The sequence below is a fragment of the Tachysurus fulvidraco genome, chromosome 15 (genome assembly GCF_022655615.1).
Source record: "Tachysurus fulvidraco isolate hzauxx_2018 chromosome 15, HZAU_PFXX_2.0, whole genome shotgun sequence".
In the NCBI taxonomy this organism is placed as follows: domain Eukaryota; kingdom Metazoa; phylum Chordata; class Actinopteri; order Siluriformes; family Bagridae; genus Tachysurus; species Tachysurus fulvidraco.
The window spans coordinates 4808382-4829878 of NC_062532.1; the positions used below are offsets into that span (position 1 = coordinate 4808382).

At 40.4% G+C, this 21497-nt stretch overlaps 1 protein-coding gene and 4 gene segments (V, D, J or C); all 5 read right to left on the minus strand.

Annotated features, from left to right (window-relative positions):
- Positions 1 to 5198: 5198 nt before the first annotated feature.
- LOC125138674 lies at positions 5199 to 5807 on the minus strand. The segment is given in 2 exon segments: positions 5199 to 5593; positions 5677 to 5807. Coding segments are annotated over 2 exon segments (423 nt in total).
- Positions 5808 to 10423: 4616 nt separating this feature from the next.
- On the minus strand, positions 10424 to 12870 carry LOC125138859 (putative GPI-anchored protein pfl2). Its single transcript, XM_047801132.1, has 3 exons — positions 12633 to 12870; positions 11231 to 11886; positions 10424 to 10757 (listed from the first exon to the last, which is right to left on the minus strand). The coding sequence occupies exons 1-3, from the start codon at positions 12868 to 12870 to the stop codon at positions 10620 to 10622; spliced, it is 1032 nt and encodes a 343-aa protein (XP_047657088.1). The 3' UTR covers positions 10424 to 10619.
- A 648-nt stretch (positions 12871 to 13518) lies between these two features.
- Positions 13519 to 14038, minus strand: LOC125138685. The segment is given in 2 exon segments: positions 13519 to 13903; positions 13993 to 14038. Coding segments are annotated over 2 exon segments (363 nt in total).
- A 1389-nt stretch (positions 14039 to 15427) lies between these two features.
- LOC125138691 lies at positions 15428 to 16086 on the minus strand. The segment is given in 2 exon segments: positions 15428 to 15867; positions 15952 to 16086. Coding segments are annotated over 2 exon segments (351 nt in total).
- Positions 16087 to 16512: 426 nt separating this feature from the next.
- Positions 16513 to 17504, minus strand: LOC125138676. The segment is given in 2 exon segments: positions 16513 to 17270; positions 17377 to 17504. Coding segments are annotated over 2 exon segments (414 nt in total).
- Positions 17505 to 21497: the final 3993 nt, after the last annotated feature.

Sequence of the window (21497 nt, forward strand, 5' to 3'; positions counted from 1 at the left end):
AACATTATAACAAAGATGTAGTACTGAGTGACCCTCAGCCCCATCATCATGCTCTTTGATTCAGTCGTATGACACAAACTTCAAACTGCAAGAGGCTGTTTTTAATAACAGGGTGAATTTGCATAAACCCACTTCAGCTGTTAGGTTTCATCGTTTCATGAATCCTTCTCAAAAACAAGCAGCTGCTGCCCCCTACAGGTGCATATGCAAAATATTATAATGTTCTTGCTGAAAAAAAAAAGTAGGAATTCCTAAACTGAACATTTTTATCAGAAAGGTATAAAAGAGAGAAAACACTCAGATACAGTATCAGCAGTAACATAGTAAATCATTTAAATTTGGATTTCTAATCAGTTAATTAGGAAATCAATATTAGTCTCAATGATTATGACACTGAGCTCTTTTTCTAGCTTTGTTTATCTACTTCCATACTGTAGTTCTCAATCTGTCAATTCAATTTAATTCATTTGTATAACACATTTAACAATAGATCTTGTCTCAATGCAGCTTTTATAGAAAAATAAAATAGTTTAAAATTGAGATTACTATTTATCTCTAATGTTTATCCTTAATGAGCAAGTCTGAGGCAACAAGTCAAGAACATTTTTTAAGGTGATATGAGGAAAGAAACCTTGAGTCAGGAAACAAGGGTGTCTTCAAGGATAAAAAGACCCATATGCAGGGATAACATTAAGGGAAAAAATGGCAAAGGGCTAGAAACACTAGGGACAGATACAGATTCCTGCTGCTGTAAATGAACACAAACTGCTGCTATGTTGTTGGGCTGAATGTTTCAGCATAAATGGTTCAAACACAGGATTTGGTTTGCATGACACACCCACTAGAGATATAAAAACATCCACAAAGGAACAGACGAGAGGAGAAAAAGCTTCCTGTAAAACTCCGGGTGTGAACATTCTCCTCTACTTATTGCAGACAAATATATTTTTGACACTACCAACTGCACTTACGAATTTGCAGTCTGTGAATATTATACTTCATAAATAATAAGTACATCACTTTCCGGTGTACATCAGATCAGCTCTCAGATAGCAGCCCTTTCCTTATGCCTGTAAAGTAATAGTGATGATACTGAGAGCTTACACATTACAGAGGACACACAAAGAATTCAACATTATGAAGTCTAGTAAAAAGAGTGAAATGGTGAAAGGAATCACTATATACAGATTTATCATTTCCTACAATTATGTAAAAATCAATCCCACTGGACAAGGAACAATAATTCACGTCATTATCAATATAAATCATAATTCATTTATAATGTGATGAAGAGATGACAGGGTTTATTAAGTAGATTTGAAAAGTACACATTTAACATGTAATTATAGTTTAAAATTCATCACTACAATCTCATCTAATCAACTGACAGACTGCTAGCTGGTGTTGTCATCTCTCTTTTCTGAGAAACTTAAAGTGAAACATTGAAGAAAGTCACTGTTTCTGTCTCTAACTGTTTCTGTCTCTAACAGTCTTCTATATTGAATGTTTTTGTACAGCGTCTTCACTGATCTGTCTCACTGTGATTTAAGAGCACAGTAATAGACAGCTGTATCTTCTGTCTGAAAGTTTTGCCCATGTAAAATCATAGTGTTGCTGGATGTGTCTGGGGACGGATCTCTTTCTTTAGTAAATCGTTGCTGCCAGTATCACTGGAGCTACAGTACCAGCTGATCCATTTCAGCTCATGTCCTTTTTGTCATATCCAGTTAGTACTGTCTAGTGGGTGAGTTTCCAATAATCTTACAGGGACTGAAACCAGCATGACTTCAGGGTGAACCAGTTCAACCATCATGCCATTATTCAGGTGCATTCTATCAACAGCAAAACATTAGTTATTTACAGTACTATTTACTTACTATGTGGTTGATCAAATGGTGTGGATTATTCAGTCTGGAGCTGTAATGTCCTGGCTTTTTAAGAATGGTGTCGTTAGTGTTTATGACTTTAATGTTCTTAAATTTATGACACTGTCAGTCGTTAGATTTTCAACTTGTTGGTTAGATCTTGTGAATAAAGAAAGAGCGACCATCACTCGCCTTAAAGCTTGAAGAAAAACATAATGTGCAATCATTTCTAATGTGTTTGCAGTTTAAATATACAGGATACAGATAAGGACCAAAGGTCGAGTAAACCTTTACTGTTGGTCTGTTAGTAAAATTGTAAAATTATATGCATTACAAATACAAAAAGGATGTAAAAACATTTCTCCATCTGCCTTTGTCTGTAATCATTTATTATTTCCTTTCAGAATATATGAAGCGTGATGAAAAATAAAAATGGATCTGTGTGGTGGTCGGGGAAATCTCATCAGACGCAGGTGGAGGAGAATTTTATTTCAGTGTACTTGGAGTTTTTGTACAGTGATGTTGTTTATTTGTCTCACTGTGGGGTAACGAGCGCAGTAATACACAGCTGTGTCTTCAGTCTGCATGTTCTGTCCTGTTAATGTCACTGTGCTGCTGGACGTGTCTCTGGAAACCTGAATCCTGCTTTTCAGTTTCTCAATGTAGGCAGTGCCCCCACTACCACATATCCTTCCGATCCATTCCAGAGTTTTTCCTGCAGGTTGTCGTATCCAGTTCGTACAGTAGCTGCTATCAGTTACTGAATATCCAGACACTTTACAGGTCAGAGTCAGTGACTGACCAGGAGTTAATACTGTGGATCCGGTCTGGATCAGCTCAACACTGTGAACACCTGTTAAAGAAAAGTTATTTTAATGATGTAAAAGCAAAAAGCTTTAAGGAACCAAAACTGTATTACATGTCAAATGTAAAAACACTTACAGTGTACGGCTGCCAGCAGCAGCAGCAGTAGGGATGTAGAGATCATGGTGTGTGTTGGAGCAGAAGAAGTAAAAGCTCTTGGTCTTTGTTGCTTAAATCTATAACAGAGGAGGACATTTGCATAGAGACACTCCTTATCTTAGGGTCAACATGGGATGGATTCTTATATGTACATAAATACAGTCTGCTTACAGACTGGAGGTTGAGTGGCTGGCTTTCTGGTGCAGCCTAAACAACCTGGAGCTGAACATGCTCAAGACAATGGAGTTGATAATGGACTTCAGGAGAAACCCCCCTGCTCTTCCCCCACTAACCATCATGGACAGCATTGTCACAGCAGTGGAGTCATTCAGATTCCTGGGAACCACAATCTCCCAGGACCTGAACTGGGACATTCACATTGACTCCATTGTGAAAAACACTCAGCAGAGGTTGTACTTCCTTCGTCAGCTGAAGAAGTTCAACCTGCCACAGGATTTGCTGAAACAGTTTTACACTGCCATCATCGAATCCATCCTCTGCACCTCAGTAACTGTTTGGTTCAGCTCAGCCACCAAATTCGATCTCAGAAGACTACAGAGGGTAGTCCGGACTGCTGAGCGAATCATTGGCACATCTCTCCCCACTCTTCAAGACCTGTACTCCTCCAGAGTGTGCAAAAGAGCAAAGAAAATCACCCTGGACCCCTCACATCCAGCACACTCCCTCTTTGAACTGTTGCCATCTGGTCGGCGCTACAGAGCCCTGAGCTCCAGAACGACCAGACATAGGAACAGTTTCTTCCCTCAAGAAATCCACCTGATGAACAATTAACACCATGGAACACACAACTCCTAATATTTGCACTATGTATACCTCAATTGCACATTTCATACTTGCACTCTGTACATACATGCATACATATTGTCTGTACTGTTTACTTCAACTGCACATTTCACAATTGCACATGTGTACATACAAATTGTATATATTGTATAATATTTGCATATGTATATTTCATATGCTTATTTAAACTGCACATTTCACACCTGTAAATGTGTACATACAATCTCTTCTATACTGCATATGACATCCTGTTACACTGTGGAGATCATGTCACTAAAACAAATTCCTCGCATGTGTAAACATGCCTGGCAATAAAGCTGATTCTGATTCTGATTCTGAAATACTGTCATTTTCCCAAACCAGAAATCTTAAAGTCTCAATTAAGTAAACAAGGAACACAAATTAATTTTAACATAATAATTATTACGTATGCTTGAGGATGCTTTTGAACATTAATACGTACAAGATCTAAATCAATCACATGTTTAATCAGGCTTTTGTTTGTATAAAATTACACAATCATTCGTTTCACTCGATCGACTCCAATTGAATTTTCCATGAAATCAGGTTTTCCATAATAAAGAGCCTTATTTACTGATCAACACTAAACAGGTCACCAGAGACATTTTATGTAACTGAGTTTAATCCGAGTGTCATGATGCTGGATGCAGTCAGAGCAGAATGTGAAAAGAGAGATTGTCTAAATGTGCAGAAGGAAACAGATAGAGATGGAGGAGTTTGTACAGACTGCCCTCTAGTGGCAAAAAGACCTGGTGTCAGATGATACAAACCTAAAATGAGAAAGTTTCAAATGTCCTGGCTGTCAATTAAAAAAAAAAAAACATTGACCAGCAATGAAAATAAAGTAAGTAGGAATTCAGTAATGGATCATTTTTATCAGCATGGTTTAAAAGAGAGAAAACACTCAGATACAATATCAGCAGTAACATAGTAAATCATTTGGTTTAAATAATCAGTTAATTGGGAAATCAATATTAGTCTCAATGATTATGGCACTGAGCTCTTTTTCTCTCTTTGTGAACATCTACTTCAATATTTCTCAATCTGTCAGTTCAACTCAATTTATTTCTGTAATGCATTTAACAATAGACATTGTCTTAAAGCAGCTTTACACAAGTACAGAAACATAAAATAAAAATAATTCCCAATGATCAATTAATAAAACTCATTTGGTGAGATGATAAAAAACTTTTTGTGTTTGTTTTTTTCCTATTCATTGGTACATTACCAAAAATATGTAATCAAATTATACAATGTTCACATTTCACATTTAATTACATTGGATTCTTATTAATTATTAGATATAGATTGAGGAGTTTTTGGATGTTTTTTGTTCATTCAGGATGAAGAGTTAAAGCCTGAGTGCTGAGTGTGAATGGATGTTGTTCTTTATAATAAATGTCTTTTGCAGACACATTTAATTTCAACTGGTTAAAAAAGAGACTATTATTCCTAAGTAAATTTTTAGTTATTTATTTTATTAATGCCAGTGTTGGTGTCTATGCTGAAATATTTGTAATATGGGGATTAGTTACTCAGTAAAATGTAGTTATTATTTAATTAAAGAAGTGAATTGTGATGAGGTTTTTGTGCAGCACTGCAGCTTGTTGTGTCACTGTGTGGTCTTCGAGCGCAGTAATACACAGCTGTGTCTTCAGTCTGCATGTTCTGTCCCCGTAAGGTCACAGAGTTACTGGAAGTGTCTCGAGAGACCACAAACTTGTCTTTAAGTGAATCTTTCTTATAAATGCTCCCTTCATAATAAATTATGTTGATCCATTCTAAAGCTTTTCCTGCAGGTTGTCGAATCCAAGCTGTTCCATAGTGGCTGCTGATATCAGTGATAGAAGCTCCAGACACTTTACAGGTGATGGTTAAAGTCTCTCCTGGCTTTATAAGCAGTGAGTCTGGCTGGATGAGCTCAGTAGCACAGAACACATCTGTAAAAAGAGAAAAAGAAAAGGTGGACATGTCGAACTGAAAGGATCAGATGAAATAATAAAGCTTCAACCCAAACACTCACAGGGGGCGAGAGCCAGCAGCAGCAGTGGAGCTGAAGCAAACATGTTTGTGTTGAAGGAAGACTAATGAGAAGTGTTTCCTCTCTAGATCAGAACGCTGCTATTATTACAAGAGGAGATGCAGATTTGCATAAACATTACAGAGAGGCTGTGTTGAGTGCAGCTCTGCAGCTGTTAATCACACTCACACCCCGTTTCATCTCCATATCAATTTAATGTGGAGAATAATTCAGCTGTTTGTTATTATTAATAATGATATGAACATGTTGTGATGTAATTAACGCTTCCTGTGAAGGTCAGATTGAAATCTGATCTATTTCCAGTTCCCTCAAATTAATCTGAATCTCCATCATAATCCATGAAAATGATAATAATTAGATAAACGATCCTTTATGTCGTTATCAGTCATGTGTAGGCTGCACTCTAGAGAATTACATTAACACAGAAATGATTCTCATGTCTGCAAATTTCCTGCTTTCTGTTATGAGAAGGTGAATATGAACATGCCTGAAGCTGTTAAAGCCAAACTTACAGTACAGAGGTACAGTTAGACTACGGAGTTCACATATCCAACCCATTCCAGAGCTTTCCCTGGTTTCTGTCTGATCCAGTGCATGTTGTACTCAGTCATAACAAAGCCGTGTATCTTACAGGAGATCTTCAAAGTTAAAGTTGAGATATTTAATTCATGAAGTTACTGCTACAAACCTGAAGATAATTATTTTCTAATAATCAATGGCACTGATTACTATGTTTCCTCTTATACAGCAGCAGTCTGTGAACGGTGACAATTTATTTATTAATTAAAGAAGAATATGGTGAACTCTATTTACGTTTAATGTTACAGTTAATTTTATGGAACTTTTGTGAAATGTATGTGTTCAATAATCACTAAAGTCAGACATCCACATAATTACTGCATGGACACACAGCAGTCTGGATTTGCATCATGATGTCATGATAAAAAACATGGGAGTAATGATGATGTAACAGAGAGGAATAGCGACTAATCCTTCAACCTACATTATCATAAGTTCTTGTGAGTGATATGATTATTATGATTTTTACAGTGTTTATCATGTGCAGTAACGTTAAAAATAAAAATTAAAATAATTAAAAAATTTTAATTATTTAAAAAATAACTTTAACTAACTTTAATCTCTTTGTTCTCATTTATGGATTATTTATTTATTTATTTATTTTACATTTTATGAGATTTGTATACATCAGTGTTGTCTCTTGTGTCCTGTTATTGTGAACACTGAATAAGGAGTTTTTGTACAGGGACGTTGTTTATTCCTCTCACTGTGGTCTTCGAGCGCAGTAATACACAGCTGTGTCTTCAGTCTGCATGTTCTGTCCTCCAATTGTTATTGTGTTAGTAGAAGTGTCTCTGGAGATGCTGAACTTATTTTTCAGTTTCTCACTGTAAGTTGTACTCCCACCACTCCAGATGTATCCAATCCACTCCAGAGCTTTTCCTGCAGGTTGTCGAATCCAAGCTGTACTATAGCTTGTAACTGAATATGAAACCTTGCACTGGATGGAGAGACTCTGGCCTGGCTGGACTGTCATGGAAGCAGGCTGAGTCAGTTCCTCACCATGCACATCTGTGGAGGAAAACACATGGTGATATCTCACACAATATATGCTGCACCTTTATTCTTCATCTAGTAAATGAATGAATTTGATAAAGCACTCACAAGAAGCAGCTGCCAGCAGGAGCAGTAGAGATGTAGAGAACATGGTGTGTGTTGTTTGGACTGGAGTCTTCTCTGTTCTCCAAAGTTTAACAGACACCATCACATCATATAAATAGAGTGAGATCCAGCTCTGACACTTGGATTTGTTTATCTGCTGATGATGGGAGGAGAATGTATCTGAAATGTAGTTAAAGGAGGATGTGTGGGTTTATAAACTCAACACTTTCTCTTCGGAGTTGTTAAAAGGTTCCCTTACATTATTCTTCCTATAATTTATCCTATAGTGTGATTTACAAAATTCAACTTCTAGCATGATGGGGGCATGGTGGCTTAGTGGGTAGCACGTTCGCCTCACACCTCCAGGGTCGGGGTTTGATTCCGGCCTCCGCCTTGTGTGTGTGGAGTTTGCATGCTCTCCCCGTGACTCGGGGGGTTCCTCCAGGTACTCCGGTTTCCTCCCCTAGTCCAAAGACATGCATGGTAGGTTGATTGGCATCTCTGGAAAATTGTCCGTAGTGTGTGAGTGAATGAGAGTGTGTGTGTGCCCTGTGATGGGTTGGCACTCCGTCCAGGGTGTATCCTGCCTTCATGCCCGATGACGCCTGAGATAGGCACAGGGTCCCCGTGACTTGAGGTAGTTCGGATAAAGTGGTAGAAAATGAGTGAATGAGAACTTCTAGCATGAAGTAGTTAATGCTTATAACCCCGTTATATAAAAGACTTTTAATTCCTGTGGAAGCAGTGAGGGTGTACTTAAATTTTCACACATGGCTTCTCCATATTAGCTTTATTTTTGTTAAATAAATAATGGCATAGTGTAATATATCATGTGTTCTTGTTCATCTGAGGTTTTATTACATGATTTTAAGACCTGCTAAAAACTAGATTAATTTTTATGTCTTAATAGTTAAAACCCAGAATTCAAGAATTCACTTTCTTTTTCACATGACTGCAAATATGTTTAGAAATAATTTAATGATCTTTCATCAGTATAAATGTCCAGAGAATGTTCAGAATAGTCCAGTAAAAGTCAGCAGCAAAAATTTCTTTCACATTCAAGAATTTCCAAATGTGGGTTTGTCATGTGTTTGTCATGTAAGTCTGTGTTTTTGTACTGATGTCTAAGGGGAAGTATCACTGTGTGTCGGGCGCAATAATAAACTGCAGTGTCTTCTGTCCTCATGCTGTTCATCTGCAGATACACCTGCTTCTTACTGTTGTCTCTGGAGATGGTGAAGCGGCCCTTAACAGCACTGGAGTAATATATGTTACTACTGCCACTTGAGATTGATGCAACCCATTCCAGCCCTTTTCCAGGTGCCTGTCTGATCCAACCCATACCATAGTCACCAAAGTTAAATCCAGATCCTGTGCAGGTCAGTTTATGAGACTGATCAGGTTTGATGATCACTGGATCAGACTCGATCAGTGTCTGACTGCAGGAATCTGAATTAGAAAAATATTCAAAGGTAAAAATTAACATTAAAAATAGAACAAAACAAAACATTTTTAATTATGTAATAAATAATACAGTACTAACATTGAATGAAGATTGCTAGAGTAAAGTAACACAAAACTCTGCCTAGTCCCATCTCAAAGAATTAAAATGGTTCCTGCTGCTGTAAATGAACACAAACTGCTGCTATGTTGTTGGGCTGAATGTTTCAGCATAAATGGTTCAAACACAGGATTTGGTTTGCATGACACACCCACTAGAGATATAAAAACATCATGTGTTTCAGACAAAACATTGCTGTGTTGAGTGCAGCTCTGCAGCTGTTAATCACACTCACACCCCGTTTCATCTCCATAGCAATTTAATGTGGAAAATAATTCAGCTGTTTGTTATTATTAATAATGATATGAATGTGTTGTGATGTAATTAACACTTTCCTGAACTACACTGAACATTATAAACAAACCATGTAACCGAACATGACCTTCATTCTGGTATAGGCTGAAACCCTCTAGAGGCTTTATCTGACGAATCCAGAGAGAAAGAGCTGAGAAGATTCTAGATCAGGTGTTTTTAAATCCTAAAGAAGATTTGTAATCTCTAGTGAGCAGAAGAGAAAGCTGAGATCTAATATCACAACAGCTAGACGTTGAAACTATGCTTTATTCTTCTTCATTCTTAATCAAAAGTTTAAAATAATCTGTTTCAAGAAATGGAATCAGGAGTGAAGCAGGTGACTCGTCTTCTCTAAATTGCCCCTCGGTGTGAATGAGTGTGTGAATGTGTAACATGACCAGAATGTACGCTCAGTGTTCCTGGGATGGACTCTGGAGCCTGCACTCTGACCCAATAAAACACTTCCTAATGATGACCGAGTGACTGAATACATTACCCTGATTATTGTCTCGTGATACTGAATGATTATATAATTAGTTACAGTATATATATCCTTACACCTCTAATTCCAGTAGTTTTGTTCTCTATTAATAAGAGCACAGACATTTGTTCTCTTCTGGACTCCTGAACACATAAAACCTGCAGACGCAGACGGGGAAAATGAGCTGCAGGTTATTTACAGAGTCATTTAAAGAACCGGAATATGAACATGTCTGAATCTGAACTTTGGGTGAGCAAGAGGATGTTTTTGTATTATAACAGGGTGAATTTGCATAAACACACTTCAGCTGTTAGATTTCATAGTTTCATGAATCCTTCTTGAAAACAAGCAGCTGCTGCCCCCTACAGGTGATTTTTAATTCCAGGAGTTTGTAGTAGTGATGCTGCAGTAAACATCTACATTTCAGTTTGATCTCTCATCAGATTCTGTGCTGCTGAACAGACTCTGTGTTTCTAAATTCAGGAAATGAACCATTGACCTGTAGTGTTCCTGCAGCTGGCATCACAATCAGGAGGAATAAAAGCATGAATAGTACAGTATATAGTCCCAACTAGTCATCACAATCATTGTCCTAGAGCTGATTTACCTCCAGTCAAATACGTTAAGACATCATAATGTAAATGTGATACATAACATGGGGATTATTGTTTTTATTAATATCTGCTAGAAGAGATTGTTATAAAGAGGAAGATCTGAGTGCTGAGTGTGAATAGATGATGTTGTTTATAATAAAGGTCTCTGGGGTGCAGCTTCCTGCTGAGGGAATATTTACAGCTCACGATGACGTGCTTGTGTAAGTTTTTGTACAGCTCTGGAGCCTGTTGTGTCAGTGTGACTCTCGTACACAGTAATAAACTGCCGTGTCTTCAGCTTTCAGACTTTTCACTTCTAGGTACAGCAAGTTTTTATTGGTGTCTTTACTGATGGAGAATTGGCCCTGTAGAGACTGAGTGAATATTGTGCCAGTGCCAGCATCAATGCGCCCGATCCACTCCAGTCCTTGTCCTGGTTTCTGACGGATTTCACCTGTAATTGTTCAGGTGAAACATGCATTCCTCTAGATGTAAAGACCTAATCATCTCATAAACATCTCTAATCTGTTATTGTAAATCTATAAAATTTGGAACCTTAAGAGATGTTCTCATGTGAATTTATGTGAAGTAAACACACTCTTCATATCAACATATTCAGAAAGGAATAAAACACATGGGGTGTGTTGTTATAGGACAATAATCAAGGAGCAGGTGGTGTGATGACAGGAATTGTAGAGGTGGTGGATGCAGGTGCTGATAATTTATTGTCAGATGTAACAAAACACATGAAATTGTGTAATTCTGCACCCTTTGGTTCTACTGTGACATGAAATTACTGCTTCAAAAATGAATGGCACTGATTACTGTGATCACTTTTCCTCTTATATAGCAGCAGTCTGTGAACGGTTCCCATTTATTTATTAATTAAAGTAGAATATAGTGAACTCTTTTTAGATTTATACTTACAGTTAATGTTGTAGAACTTTTGTGAAATGTATGTATTCCATAATCATGAATTCGGGGTCCGTGGGCTACAGAGCCAAACCAGGCACCGGCAGAGCAGGAGGCCAGGGTGGCGCCAGCAGAGCGGGACGCCAGGGCAGAGCCAGCAGAGCGGGAGGCCAGGGCAGAGCCAGCAGAGCGGGAGGCCAGGGCAGAGCCAGCAGAGCGGGAGGCCAGGGCAGAGCCAGCAGAGCGGGAGGCCAGGGCGAAGCCGGAAGAGCGGGAGATCAGGGCGAAGCCGGAAGAGCGGGAGGTCAGGGCGGAGCCGGAAGAGCGGGAGGTCAGGGCTGAGCCGGAAGAGCGGGAGGTCAGGGCTGAGCCGGAAGAGCGGGAGGTCAGGGCGGAGCCGGAAGAGCGGGAGGTCAGGGCGGAGCCGGAAGAGCGGGAGGTCAGGGCGGAGCCGGAAGAGCGGGAGGTCAGGGCGGAGCCGGAAGAGCGGGAGGTCAGGGCGGAGCCGGAAGAGTAGGTGACCAGGGTGGTGCTGGAGGCGGCGCCAGAGACAAGAGTAGAACCGGAGACCAGGGTGGTGCTGCAGGTCGAGCCAGGGACCAAAGCGGAGTTGGCGGCCAGGGTGGTGCTGGAGGCAAAGCCCGAGACCAAAGCAGTGTCGGAGGGCAGGGCTGCCAGTGCGCTCAGTCAGCTGGCCGGGATTGCAACCCATGGTGGCGCTGGGGGTGCTCTGAGCCTGTAAACAGGGACAGGAGGTAGAATGGCTGGCAAATCCAGTGAAACAAAACACAGGACAGATAACACAGGAGAATTGGTTGGTTCAGGCCAGGCAGAGAGTTCAGGGAGCTTGGGTGTAACCATGTCGACTGCGTTCTCCGACTCGGTCATTTCGGTCGACCCAGCTGGTTCTGCTGGTTCCGTCGACCCGGTCGGTCTGGCTGGTTCCGTCGACCCAGGTGGTGCTTCCGACCCGGTCGGTCCGGCTGGATCCGCCGACCCAGGTAGTGCCGTCAATCCTGTTGGTCCGGCAGGTTCCTCCGACCCGGTCGGTCCGGCTGGTCCCGCCGACCCAGGTGGTGCCGCCGACCCTGTCGGTCTGGGTGGTTCCGCCGACCCGGTCGGTTCGGGTGGTTCCGCCGACCCAGCTGGTTTCGTCGACCCAGTCAACTCACCGACCTCATCGGAGTATCCGCCAGTTTGGAGACCAGCCGGTTCGCACGGGCCTCAGCCGAGCTTGCAGGTATGGTAGCCATGTGAACCTGCTCGGTCACAGGTGTGCACGGGACTGGGCTGGACTGAGGCACTGTGGGGCATTCGGGCATCTGTGGCTTGTTTGGCTCTGTAGCCCACGGACCCCGATGCTTGCTGCCCCCCCAAAAAAATATTTAAGGCCGGCTTCCGTCTCTCCACTGCCCACGGGTTACTGAGGACCCGCCCAGGAGCAACGCCAAGTTGACGAAATCCCACAACGATCCTATCTCTCGTCTAGTCGGCATTAAGTAGCGCAGGATGTTCTCTAGTCTATACCTGAAGATGTCCTTGAGAGTCTTCTCTCCAAAGCTGACCTGGTTACACAGGTCCACGAATACCTCAGCATATTCCTCGACTGGGGAATCCTCCTGAAATAGGCAAAACAAGATTTCTGCTGGATCCATTTGTGGTTAGTCTTTCTGTCATGAAGAGACAAAGGCGAGTGAGGATCCAAATTCAGTTTGAACTTTTACTAAACAAAAACAAGAAACAAGCAACAGATAAGCATTCAAAAACACTGAGCAGAACAGGCTACAGGAACAGAGACGTAAACAGACAACATACTACATGAAATAATGACTAACACCAGGGAAGTGGACAAACAGAGTAGATATAGTGAACAATAACCAATCACAAGGCAGAGACAATCAAAGACTAGGACAAAACACCTGGGGAGGAGATTGGGTGCAATTAATATCCATGGTAACAAATAAGTGGGTGGGGCCAACAATTAACAGCAGGGAATGACAGCAGACAGAAGCAAAGGAAAACACAGACAGACGCATTACATTGGGATTAAGATAATAGAACATAAGAATAGTTTTACCTTTCTATAGTCATGGCATAATGCTCTCACACTTTCTCACACATTTTCACACAAATTCTAATTTGTTGATGGGATTATTATTACTCAAAGATACAACAGTATATAAAGTTCAGGATTGTGATATTATTATAATAGTCTTTATGATGTGCAGCAATATTAGAGATAAAATATTATGAATTTAAATCAACGCCTGAAACTTTATGTGATCATTTGTGGGATTATTGTTTTTTATTAATGTCTTGTTATTTTGACACTGAATGAGGAGTTTTTGTACAGGGATGTTGTTTATTCCTCTCACTGTGGTCGCCGAGCGCAGTAATACACAGCTGTGTCTTCAGTCTGCATGTTCTGTCCTGTTAATTTCATTGTGCTGCTGGACGTGTCTCTGGAAACCTGAAACCGGCTTTTCAGTTTCTCACTATGGTAAGTGCCCCCACTACCACATATCTCTCCGATCCATTCCAGAGTTTTTCCTGCAGGTTGTCGTATCCAGTCTGTACAGTAGTTGCTATCAGTTACTGAATATCCAGACACTTTACAGGTCAGAGTCAGTGACTGACCAGGAGTTAATACTGTGGATCCGGTCTGGATCAGCTCAACACTGTGAACACCTGTTAAAGAAAAGTTATTTTAATGATGTAAAAGCAAAAAGCTTTAAGGAACCAAAACTGTATTACATGTCAAATGTAAAAACACTTACAGTGTACGGCTGCCAGCAGCAGCAGCAGTAGGGATGTAGAGATCATGGTGTGTGTTGGAGCAGAAGAAGTAAAAGCTCTTGGTCTTTGTTGCTTAAATCTATAACAGAGGAGGACATTTGCATAGAGACACTCCTTATCTTAGGGTCAAAATGGGATGGATTATATATATATAAATATAAATGAAAGAACTTTCCCATCTTTTAAACATTTCTGTATTTTTTAGAGATATCTATCACTGCAGCTTGAGTTTATGTTGAACCAATAAGAATTTTAAGCATTGTGTTAATTAGTTTATATACTATCAGGTGAATTAATAGTAAGAAAACTAAATTATAGTGTTTTTATTTGTCCAACCTGTGTTTAACAACACAAATAACTAATCACACATTATGGAAAGAGTGAAAAAGAAGAGAAAATGTAGATGTTTGTCTAATAATGACTGATACTGAATGAGTCTCATACAGAATGCAGTTTGTGGATTCACTTTTTTTTCACTTTATTTGTTGAGCTCTGCTGCCTCCTTCAGTTGTTTCAGTTATTGAATCTCAGACTATGAGAACAGACAGTGTGTTAAACACAACACACTGCTGGAAACATGCTGTATTATTCCTGAATCCACTCATTAAACACTGATTCCAACTGCTGGTTAAAATGTTTTCTTTTTTATTTACTTAAAAATGACTTTGTGTGACTGTATTGATTATATGATTAGTTACAGTATATATATCCTTACACCTCTAATTCCAGTAGTTTTGTTCTCTATTAATAAGAGCACAGACATTTGTTCTCTTCTGGACTCCTGAACACATAAAACCTGCAGACGCAGACGGGGAAAATGAGCTGCAGTTTATTTACAGAGTCATTTAAAGAACCGGACTATGAACATGTCTGAATCTGAACTTCGGGTGAGCAAGAGGATGTTTTTGTATTATAACAGGGTGAATTTGCATAAACACACTTCAGCTGTTAGATTTCATAGTTTCATGAATCCTTCTTGAAAACAAGCAGCTGCTGCCCCCTACAGGTGATTTTTAATTCCAGGAGTTTGTAGTAGTGATGCTGCAGTAAACATCTACATTTCAGTTTGATCTCTCTTCAGATTCTCTGCTGCTGAACAGACTCTGTGTTTCTAAATTCAGGAAATGAACCATCGACCTGTAGTGTTCCTGCAGCTGGCATCACAATCAGGAGGAATAAAAGCATGAATAGTACAGTATATAGTCCCAACTACTCATCACAATCATTGTCCTAGAGCTGATTTACCTCCAGTCAAATACGTAAAGACGTCATAATGTTAATGTGATACATAACATCTGGATTATTATTATTATTATTATTATTATTATTATTATTATTATTATTATTATTATTATTATTATTATTATTAATATTAATAACTGCTAGAAGAGATTGTTATAAAGAGGAAGACCTGAGTGCTGAGTGTGAATAGATGATGTTGTTTATAATAAAGGTCTCTGGGGTGCAGCTTCTTGCTGAGGGAATATTTACAGCTCATGAGGACGTGCTTGTGTAAGTTTTTGTACAGCTCTGGAGTCTGTTGTGTCAGTGTGACTCTCGTGCACAGTAATAAACTGCCGTGTCTTCAGCTTTCAGACTCTTCACTTCTAGGTACAGCAAGTTTTTATTGGTGTCTTTATTGATGGAGAACTGGCCTTGTAGAGACTGAGCGAATGCAGTGCCAGTGCCACCATCAATGCGCCCGATCCACTCCAGTCCTTGTCCTGGTTTCTGACGGATCCAGTGCATGTTGTAGCTGCCCATTGAGAAACCGGAGACAGTACAAGACAGAGTGACCGACTCTCCAGGTCTCTTCACCACAGAATCAGAGGAGGTCAGTGACTGTCCATAAGAATCTGGAAGAGAAGAATAGAACTCAGTAATGTTCTCTTATACTGATTATAATGCTAATAATCTTCACATAAAAAACATAAACATACATGAAATGAGTAGCAATAAAATACACTGTCCTAAAATCATCCTTCTCTGAGTTCTGCTTCACCCAGGTTTAAAGTGTATGGGAGTGTTATCTCTCACAGAGCTCACTGGACACTAGAGCAGCCAAGAACATGCTGTTTATACACCACTCTATTTGAATAGGGAGCGTCCATGACCACTATGGAGGTGTTCAACCCACAACCACATGCTGCTCACTGGATAAATGAGTGGATGATAAGGTACTATGTAAATCTCTACAACAGAATGTTTCTCTATCAGAAAGGGAACCAAATCGAATCATTTTTAGAAGACACCTCACTCATCTAAGGAACACATTAGGAAACCTAAATGTAGGAATGGTTACGTGGTGATGGTTTATTTCACACAGACGGCTTTCTCCTGCTCCTGTCTTGAGATGGAGTAAAGCTCAGTGACAGAAAGTAAGGAATAAAACACTTGGGGAGGTTTTGTTACAGAAAAACAATCAACAATGAATCAAAGCAGAGTTTCTGTTATCATCACAACATGAAGTCATTTATTCAGCACCATTTACAATTCTTTTCTTTCATTATTTATTCATAGTTATGCTTAAACTTGTATTAGGGCCAGAAAAACAAGTTATTTCCTGTTATCGTGTTCATTATTACAGCTAGAAACAGTCCTTCCCTCAACACTTATCTTGAAACTGAGGAAAAAGTACAAACTTTTCTGTCCTGAAGACTTTCTCATGCTGTAAATAAAGTCTCAGCTTTAACCCTGATCTAGCTCTGACACTGGAGACTCCTTCCAACAACACGAAATAAACATTCTGTTTACAGAAATCTTCATCATATCAAATACTGCAGATAGTTTATCTTCTAATTAAATGTTCAAACAAGTTATAAATAATGTATACAGTGTTTGGAATGTAGGGATTAGTTACTCAGTAAAATGTAGCTATTATTTAATTAAAGAAGTGAGTTGTGATGAGGTTTTTGTGCAGCACTGCAGCTTGTTGTGTCACTGTGTGGATGACGAGCGCAGTAATACACAGCTGTGTCTTCAGTCTGCATGTTCTGTCCTCTCAGTGTCACCGTGCTGCTGGAGGCATCTTTAGAAACACTGAACTTGCTTTTTAGAGACTCTTTATGATACATGCTTCCACCCCCCCAAATGTGGTTTATCCATTCCAGAGTTTTCCCTGCAGGTTGTCGAATCCAAGCTGTGGCGTAGCTGTCATCAGTAACTGAGTAACCGGATACTTTACAGCTGAGGATTAAAGAATCTCCAGGCTTTAACATCACTGAGGTGTCCTGAGTGAGCTCTACTGCACATTCCACATCTGAAAAAAAGACATGTCACAATTCCAGTCAAAAATCTATGTACAGTAGGTTATAACTGCAGGAATTTACTAGCAGCTCTGAGATCATTAGTGAAGTGAAACTCACAGGATGAAGCTGCCAGCAGCAGCAGAACTGGAAGGAACATCGTATAACTAAAAGCAGTGCTAAACTCTCCAGAGCCCACAGTGACCGTGGCTGATATTTCTCTATATGTAGCTGTAAGGGGAACATTTTGCATATTCATTTGCATATTGTTATGCTGGAATTCTGTTTAGTCCATCACTGTCGATCAACTGTAACATCCAGAAAACATTGGTTTTTTTTTTCAGAAACTGTCATTTTTCATGTGAAACATGGATTCCTCTAGATCAGGGGTCTCCAAACTTTTCAGCTCGAGGTCCGCTTTAACTATCAAACAGCAGTTCGGGGCCTGACTACACACTTGAGGTCCAAATAAAAAATAATCAACACATGGATGTTGTTTTTAACTATTTATTTAATATTATTTTATTCAGTTATTATTTAATAACACATTGATACACTACACATGAACACCTGTATTAGTGGGAATGGTGAATTTGTTTCCTGGGTGCCAGAATAGCAGACATTTCTGGCTTTAGATTTGATGTCCCTAACATTAGCAGTGACCTGAGATTATCATCGGACAAGTTTGTTCTCAAATTGTTCTTCATGTATTTCATTCTTGAAAATGTTTGTTCACACAGGTATGTTGTTCCAAAGATTGAAAGGTACCTTGATGCAAAAGTTGTGACACTAGGAAAGTCTTCCTTGGGCAAAAATTGGTAAAAACCCACCAGTCCTTCTTTGTTCCTAAGGAAGTCATTTGCTTGCAACTCAATGACATCCAGCTGCAGTTCATCTGGGAAACTGGCCACATCTGCTTCAAATGGGTTTTGAAACAGTCTCACTTCTTCTGCCTTTGAATCCAAGTCAGAAAACCGGGTGCGTCTCCGGCCGATCAAGGCGGTATGCGAGTGCGTGCTAAGTCAGAGCTAGGCATGGGTCGTGGGAAGAGGGAGAACTAGGTGCCCCTGCTGCACGATAGACAACAGGAGTTGATGTCCACTAGCTAGTGGAGATGTGGAGGATGCATCGCCCTGGGCTGGCTTTGCAGCGTAATCACAACAAGCTTGTTGCTAAAAAATGTAGGCCCCTGCCGCACAATATGAGAACGCATGTTGTATATCCACTAAGCCATAGTGGAGATTGCAGGGGAAGCATCACCCAGGGCAAGCGCGGTGTGCGGCGGCGAGCATGTTGTGGAGAGAGTTTGCCAAGGTGGATCGTGAGAGGGATGACGCATCCCTGCGCAGCGGGGATGACGACATGTGTATAACCGCCACTATAGTGGGGACAGCAGGGGCGGCATGCCCTATAGAGAACTTTGGAGCTGAGAGCTGATAGCATAGCGGAGGCGTGAAAAACGAGATCAAGGGCAATAGCAGGAGAGGGACGGGAGACACATTAAGATGACAGACGTGATCAGAGTAGGTCCATTGCTTTTTGAGCATTTAACATGTCCTTAGTTCCTGGACGGACGTAATGTTCGTATGCCGCAGAGGACCATCATCCCAGACTTTTTAAGGTGGGAATCGTGGTGACCGAGGCTGCAGTTGTCGTGGCTCCAATGCGGAAGGAGTGGGGCGTGTAGAGCTCCAGTGAGAGGCCACAGGATTGGCAGGCCATGCGTAGACGGCCTGGACGACCAGGATCTCGACATGGCTTTGCTCTCCTCGGTTATAAACAGCGGTTCATCGGGGCGAACACCCAGATACCGGGACATGGAAAAAAAGGGCATAAATCTGTATTAGTGCGAGCGATTGTGACGGGAATACCTTTAAGATCTTTGTCGGATTTTGAGTGCTTTAAAAAAATGTAAAAATAATGTTCATCAAGAGTAATATCAGACACCGTGAGGTCATAGGATGCATTGAATTTATTGTTGCGTGTCGTGAATTCACCCACCCTGGGGAAACCATAGAAAGCAGACAGAAACACCACTTCCAGGAGAAGATCCTAATAAGAACTGACCCCTCTCTCAGTTTAGCAACCAGTCTTTTGACGAGAGGGAGGGTGAGAGGAATTTGTTTGTCTGTCATTTTGGTGTCCCTTTCCTGATACCGCCAAGGAGCAGGCGGATAGATGGATGCCGCAGCAGACTGCAGATAGACGGCTCCAAGCATCTTAGGTGGCATTGGTAGACGGGTCCAAGCATCTTAGGTGGCATTGGATGCCTGCGACTTGGCTTTTAATGGAGGAGGGTTGCATTTTTTGAGCTTGAAGACAATGTATGATGTACATCTTGTCCAACCAAGCCTTTCTGTATGTCACTCATGTTCTTTCCTCAATCAACAGTCAGGCAACTGAGGTTAGTCCAGTCCAAGTTATAATCAGCAAATGTTTTTTTTCTACTCATTGAATATATTATTTTCAAATTGTTTTGACTTTTCTGGGCAAAGTTCCTCAGCCACCACCAACAAACATTCCTTCACTACTTCACCATCTGTAAACGGTTTGCCACTATTAGCCAGGACATAGGCAACTTTATAACTGGCCTTAGTTAAAACCTGTTATCGCACACGAACGATCGGACGAAATTGTATACAAAACAAAAAGTGATACAGCTCCCACATACTTTAAAACACAGGGGTGAGCCTGATCTCATTGGAAAGAAGTGATTCTCTAGTTTCAGATACAAGTGTCAGATTGATTCTAGGCCTTACTGACACAAAGTTACAGAGGCTAGAATGGAAAATTTTGATTTTCGCCTGAGGTTTTTAATTTATCTTATTTCTCTGGAACATGTTAGGTAACATTTAACACCTGAGGGTCATAGCCACATGTCTTGGCTTTCACCAAAAAAAAAATCAAGTCAAAAGACCCAAAAATGGCTTCAATAAAACAATTTTTCTACGGACATGTCCATCCGGTCACGTGTTTCTTGTTTACTTGTTTACTGTATAACTTTGAATTAAAAGACTGCATGCTCAGTTTAAATGGCCAAAAACCAGCACAGCCTCTCTCTCTACTATTCTGCTGTGTAAAGAGGCCTGTAACCTGACACCCTGAGCTGGGAGAGTGTGAAAAGTTCAAAGATTGCGCAATAAACCCATCGCGCACGATTTTCGCGCAGAAGCCAGCATTAGAGAGGCGGGTCGTGGCATACCGTTGGAATCGTCTCCTTATTGGCTAAAGCGCTGTAAAGGTCCCGGCCAATTTCATTGCTATTGGAAGGAGTAATTGTCAGTCATGGGAGGGTTCCCAAAAATGATGTCTGACCTCATTGGCTTCTCAGCCGTCTATCTCTGCAATACAAGCACCGATTGGCTTAAGTGAGGGCTTGTTTGATTCGTTACGCCCTGGGCTATAAATATGATGTAAATTTAGAATTTTTGAATACCCCAATGAGAAGTTAGAGCCGAAACAAAGATGGTGGCGCACCACTGTTTCCAATTTTTCGGAATATTTGCGGCGCGACAAAAGCGTTTTGGATTAAAAGGCTTACAGATTTCAGTTCCTTGGACCTGTGTGGATTTTTGTGGAATATTTGTTTTGGAATATATTACCCCAGTGAAGAAAGGGATGCGTCTAAAGGTAAGGAAAAACTGGTCTAGCGCCACCTAGGTCAGTTTTCTCCCAAAAATTTTTTCTAAGAGTATGACGGCTATGAATCATATTATGCTTTGTGCGTGGGCTTAAAAAATATTGAGAGTATAAACTTTACTAGAAACATAAGTTTTTTCGTGTTTTTAGAGGATTTAATGCTTAAAAGTTACAATGAAATTATGCAGCTTCAGCCCCTAGCGGTAGTGTTCCACAGGTGGAACGGTGTTCAATAATTTTCATTTGAGGATTTACTGAACAATTTCCTCTGATATGTGAGTTGATTTTGTAATTTAGAACTTTACCCTCCAACTGTGCATATATCTCCTGATGTTTGCTTTGTTGATGACTGCACAGGTTGTTTTCTTTCATCACAGCCACGTTTCGTTGCAAATCAAACACAATGCTTTCTCACCGGATTTGATGAAGTATTTCAGACTTCTTTGAATCTTTTCCTCTTCTCAGCCATCGCTGGGCAGTAAAATAAAGGGAATTTAACATGAATAAATAGTGAAACTAAAAGTATCTTGCACACAATATCACTCAAAAAACCTGATTACTGTATGCGAACTAATGTCGTCGCAATTATAGCTGCAAATGAC

Coding starts and splice junctions, on each gene's coding strand:
- LOC125138859 (XM_047801132.1), bottom strand. CDS start 12,870: ATGGATCCAGCAGAAATCTTGTTTTGCCTATTTCAGGAGGATTCCCCA. Junction 11,887..12,632: donor GGGCGGGTCCTCAGTAACCC/GTGGGCAGTGGA, acceptor GCGCACTGGCAG/CCCTGCCCTCCGACACTGCT. Junction 10,758..11,230: donor AAAGTTCTACAACATTAACT/GTAAGTATAAAT, acceptor GAACAATTACAG/GTGAAATCCGTCAGAAACCA.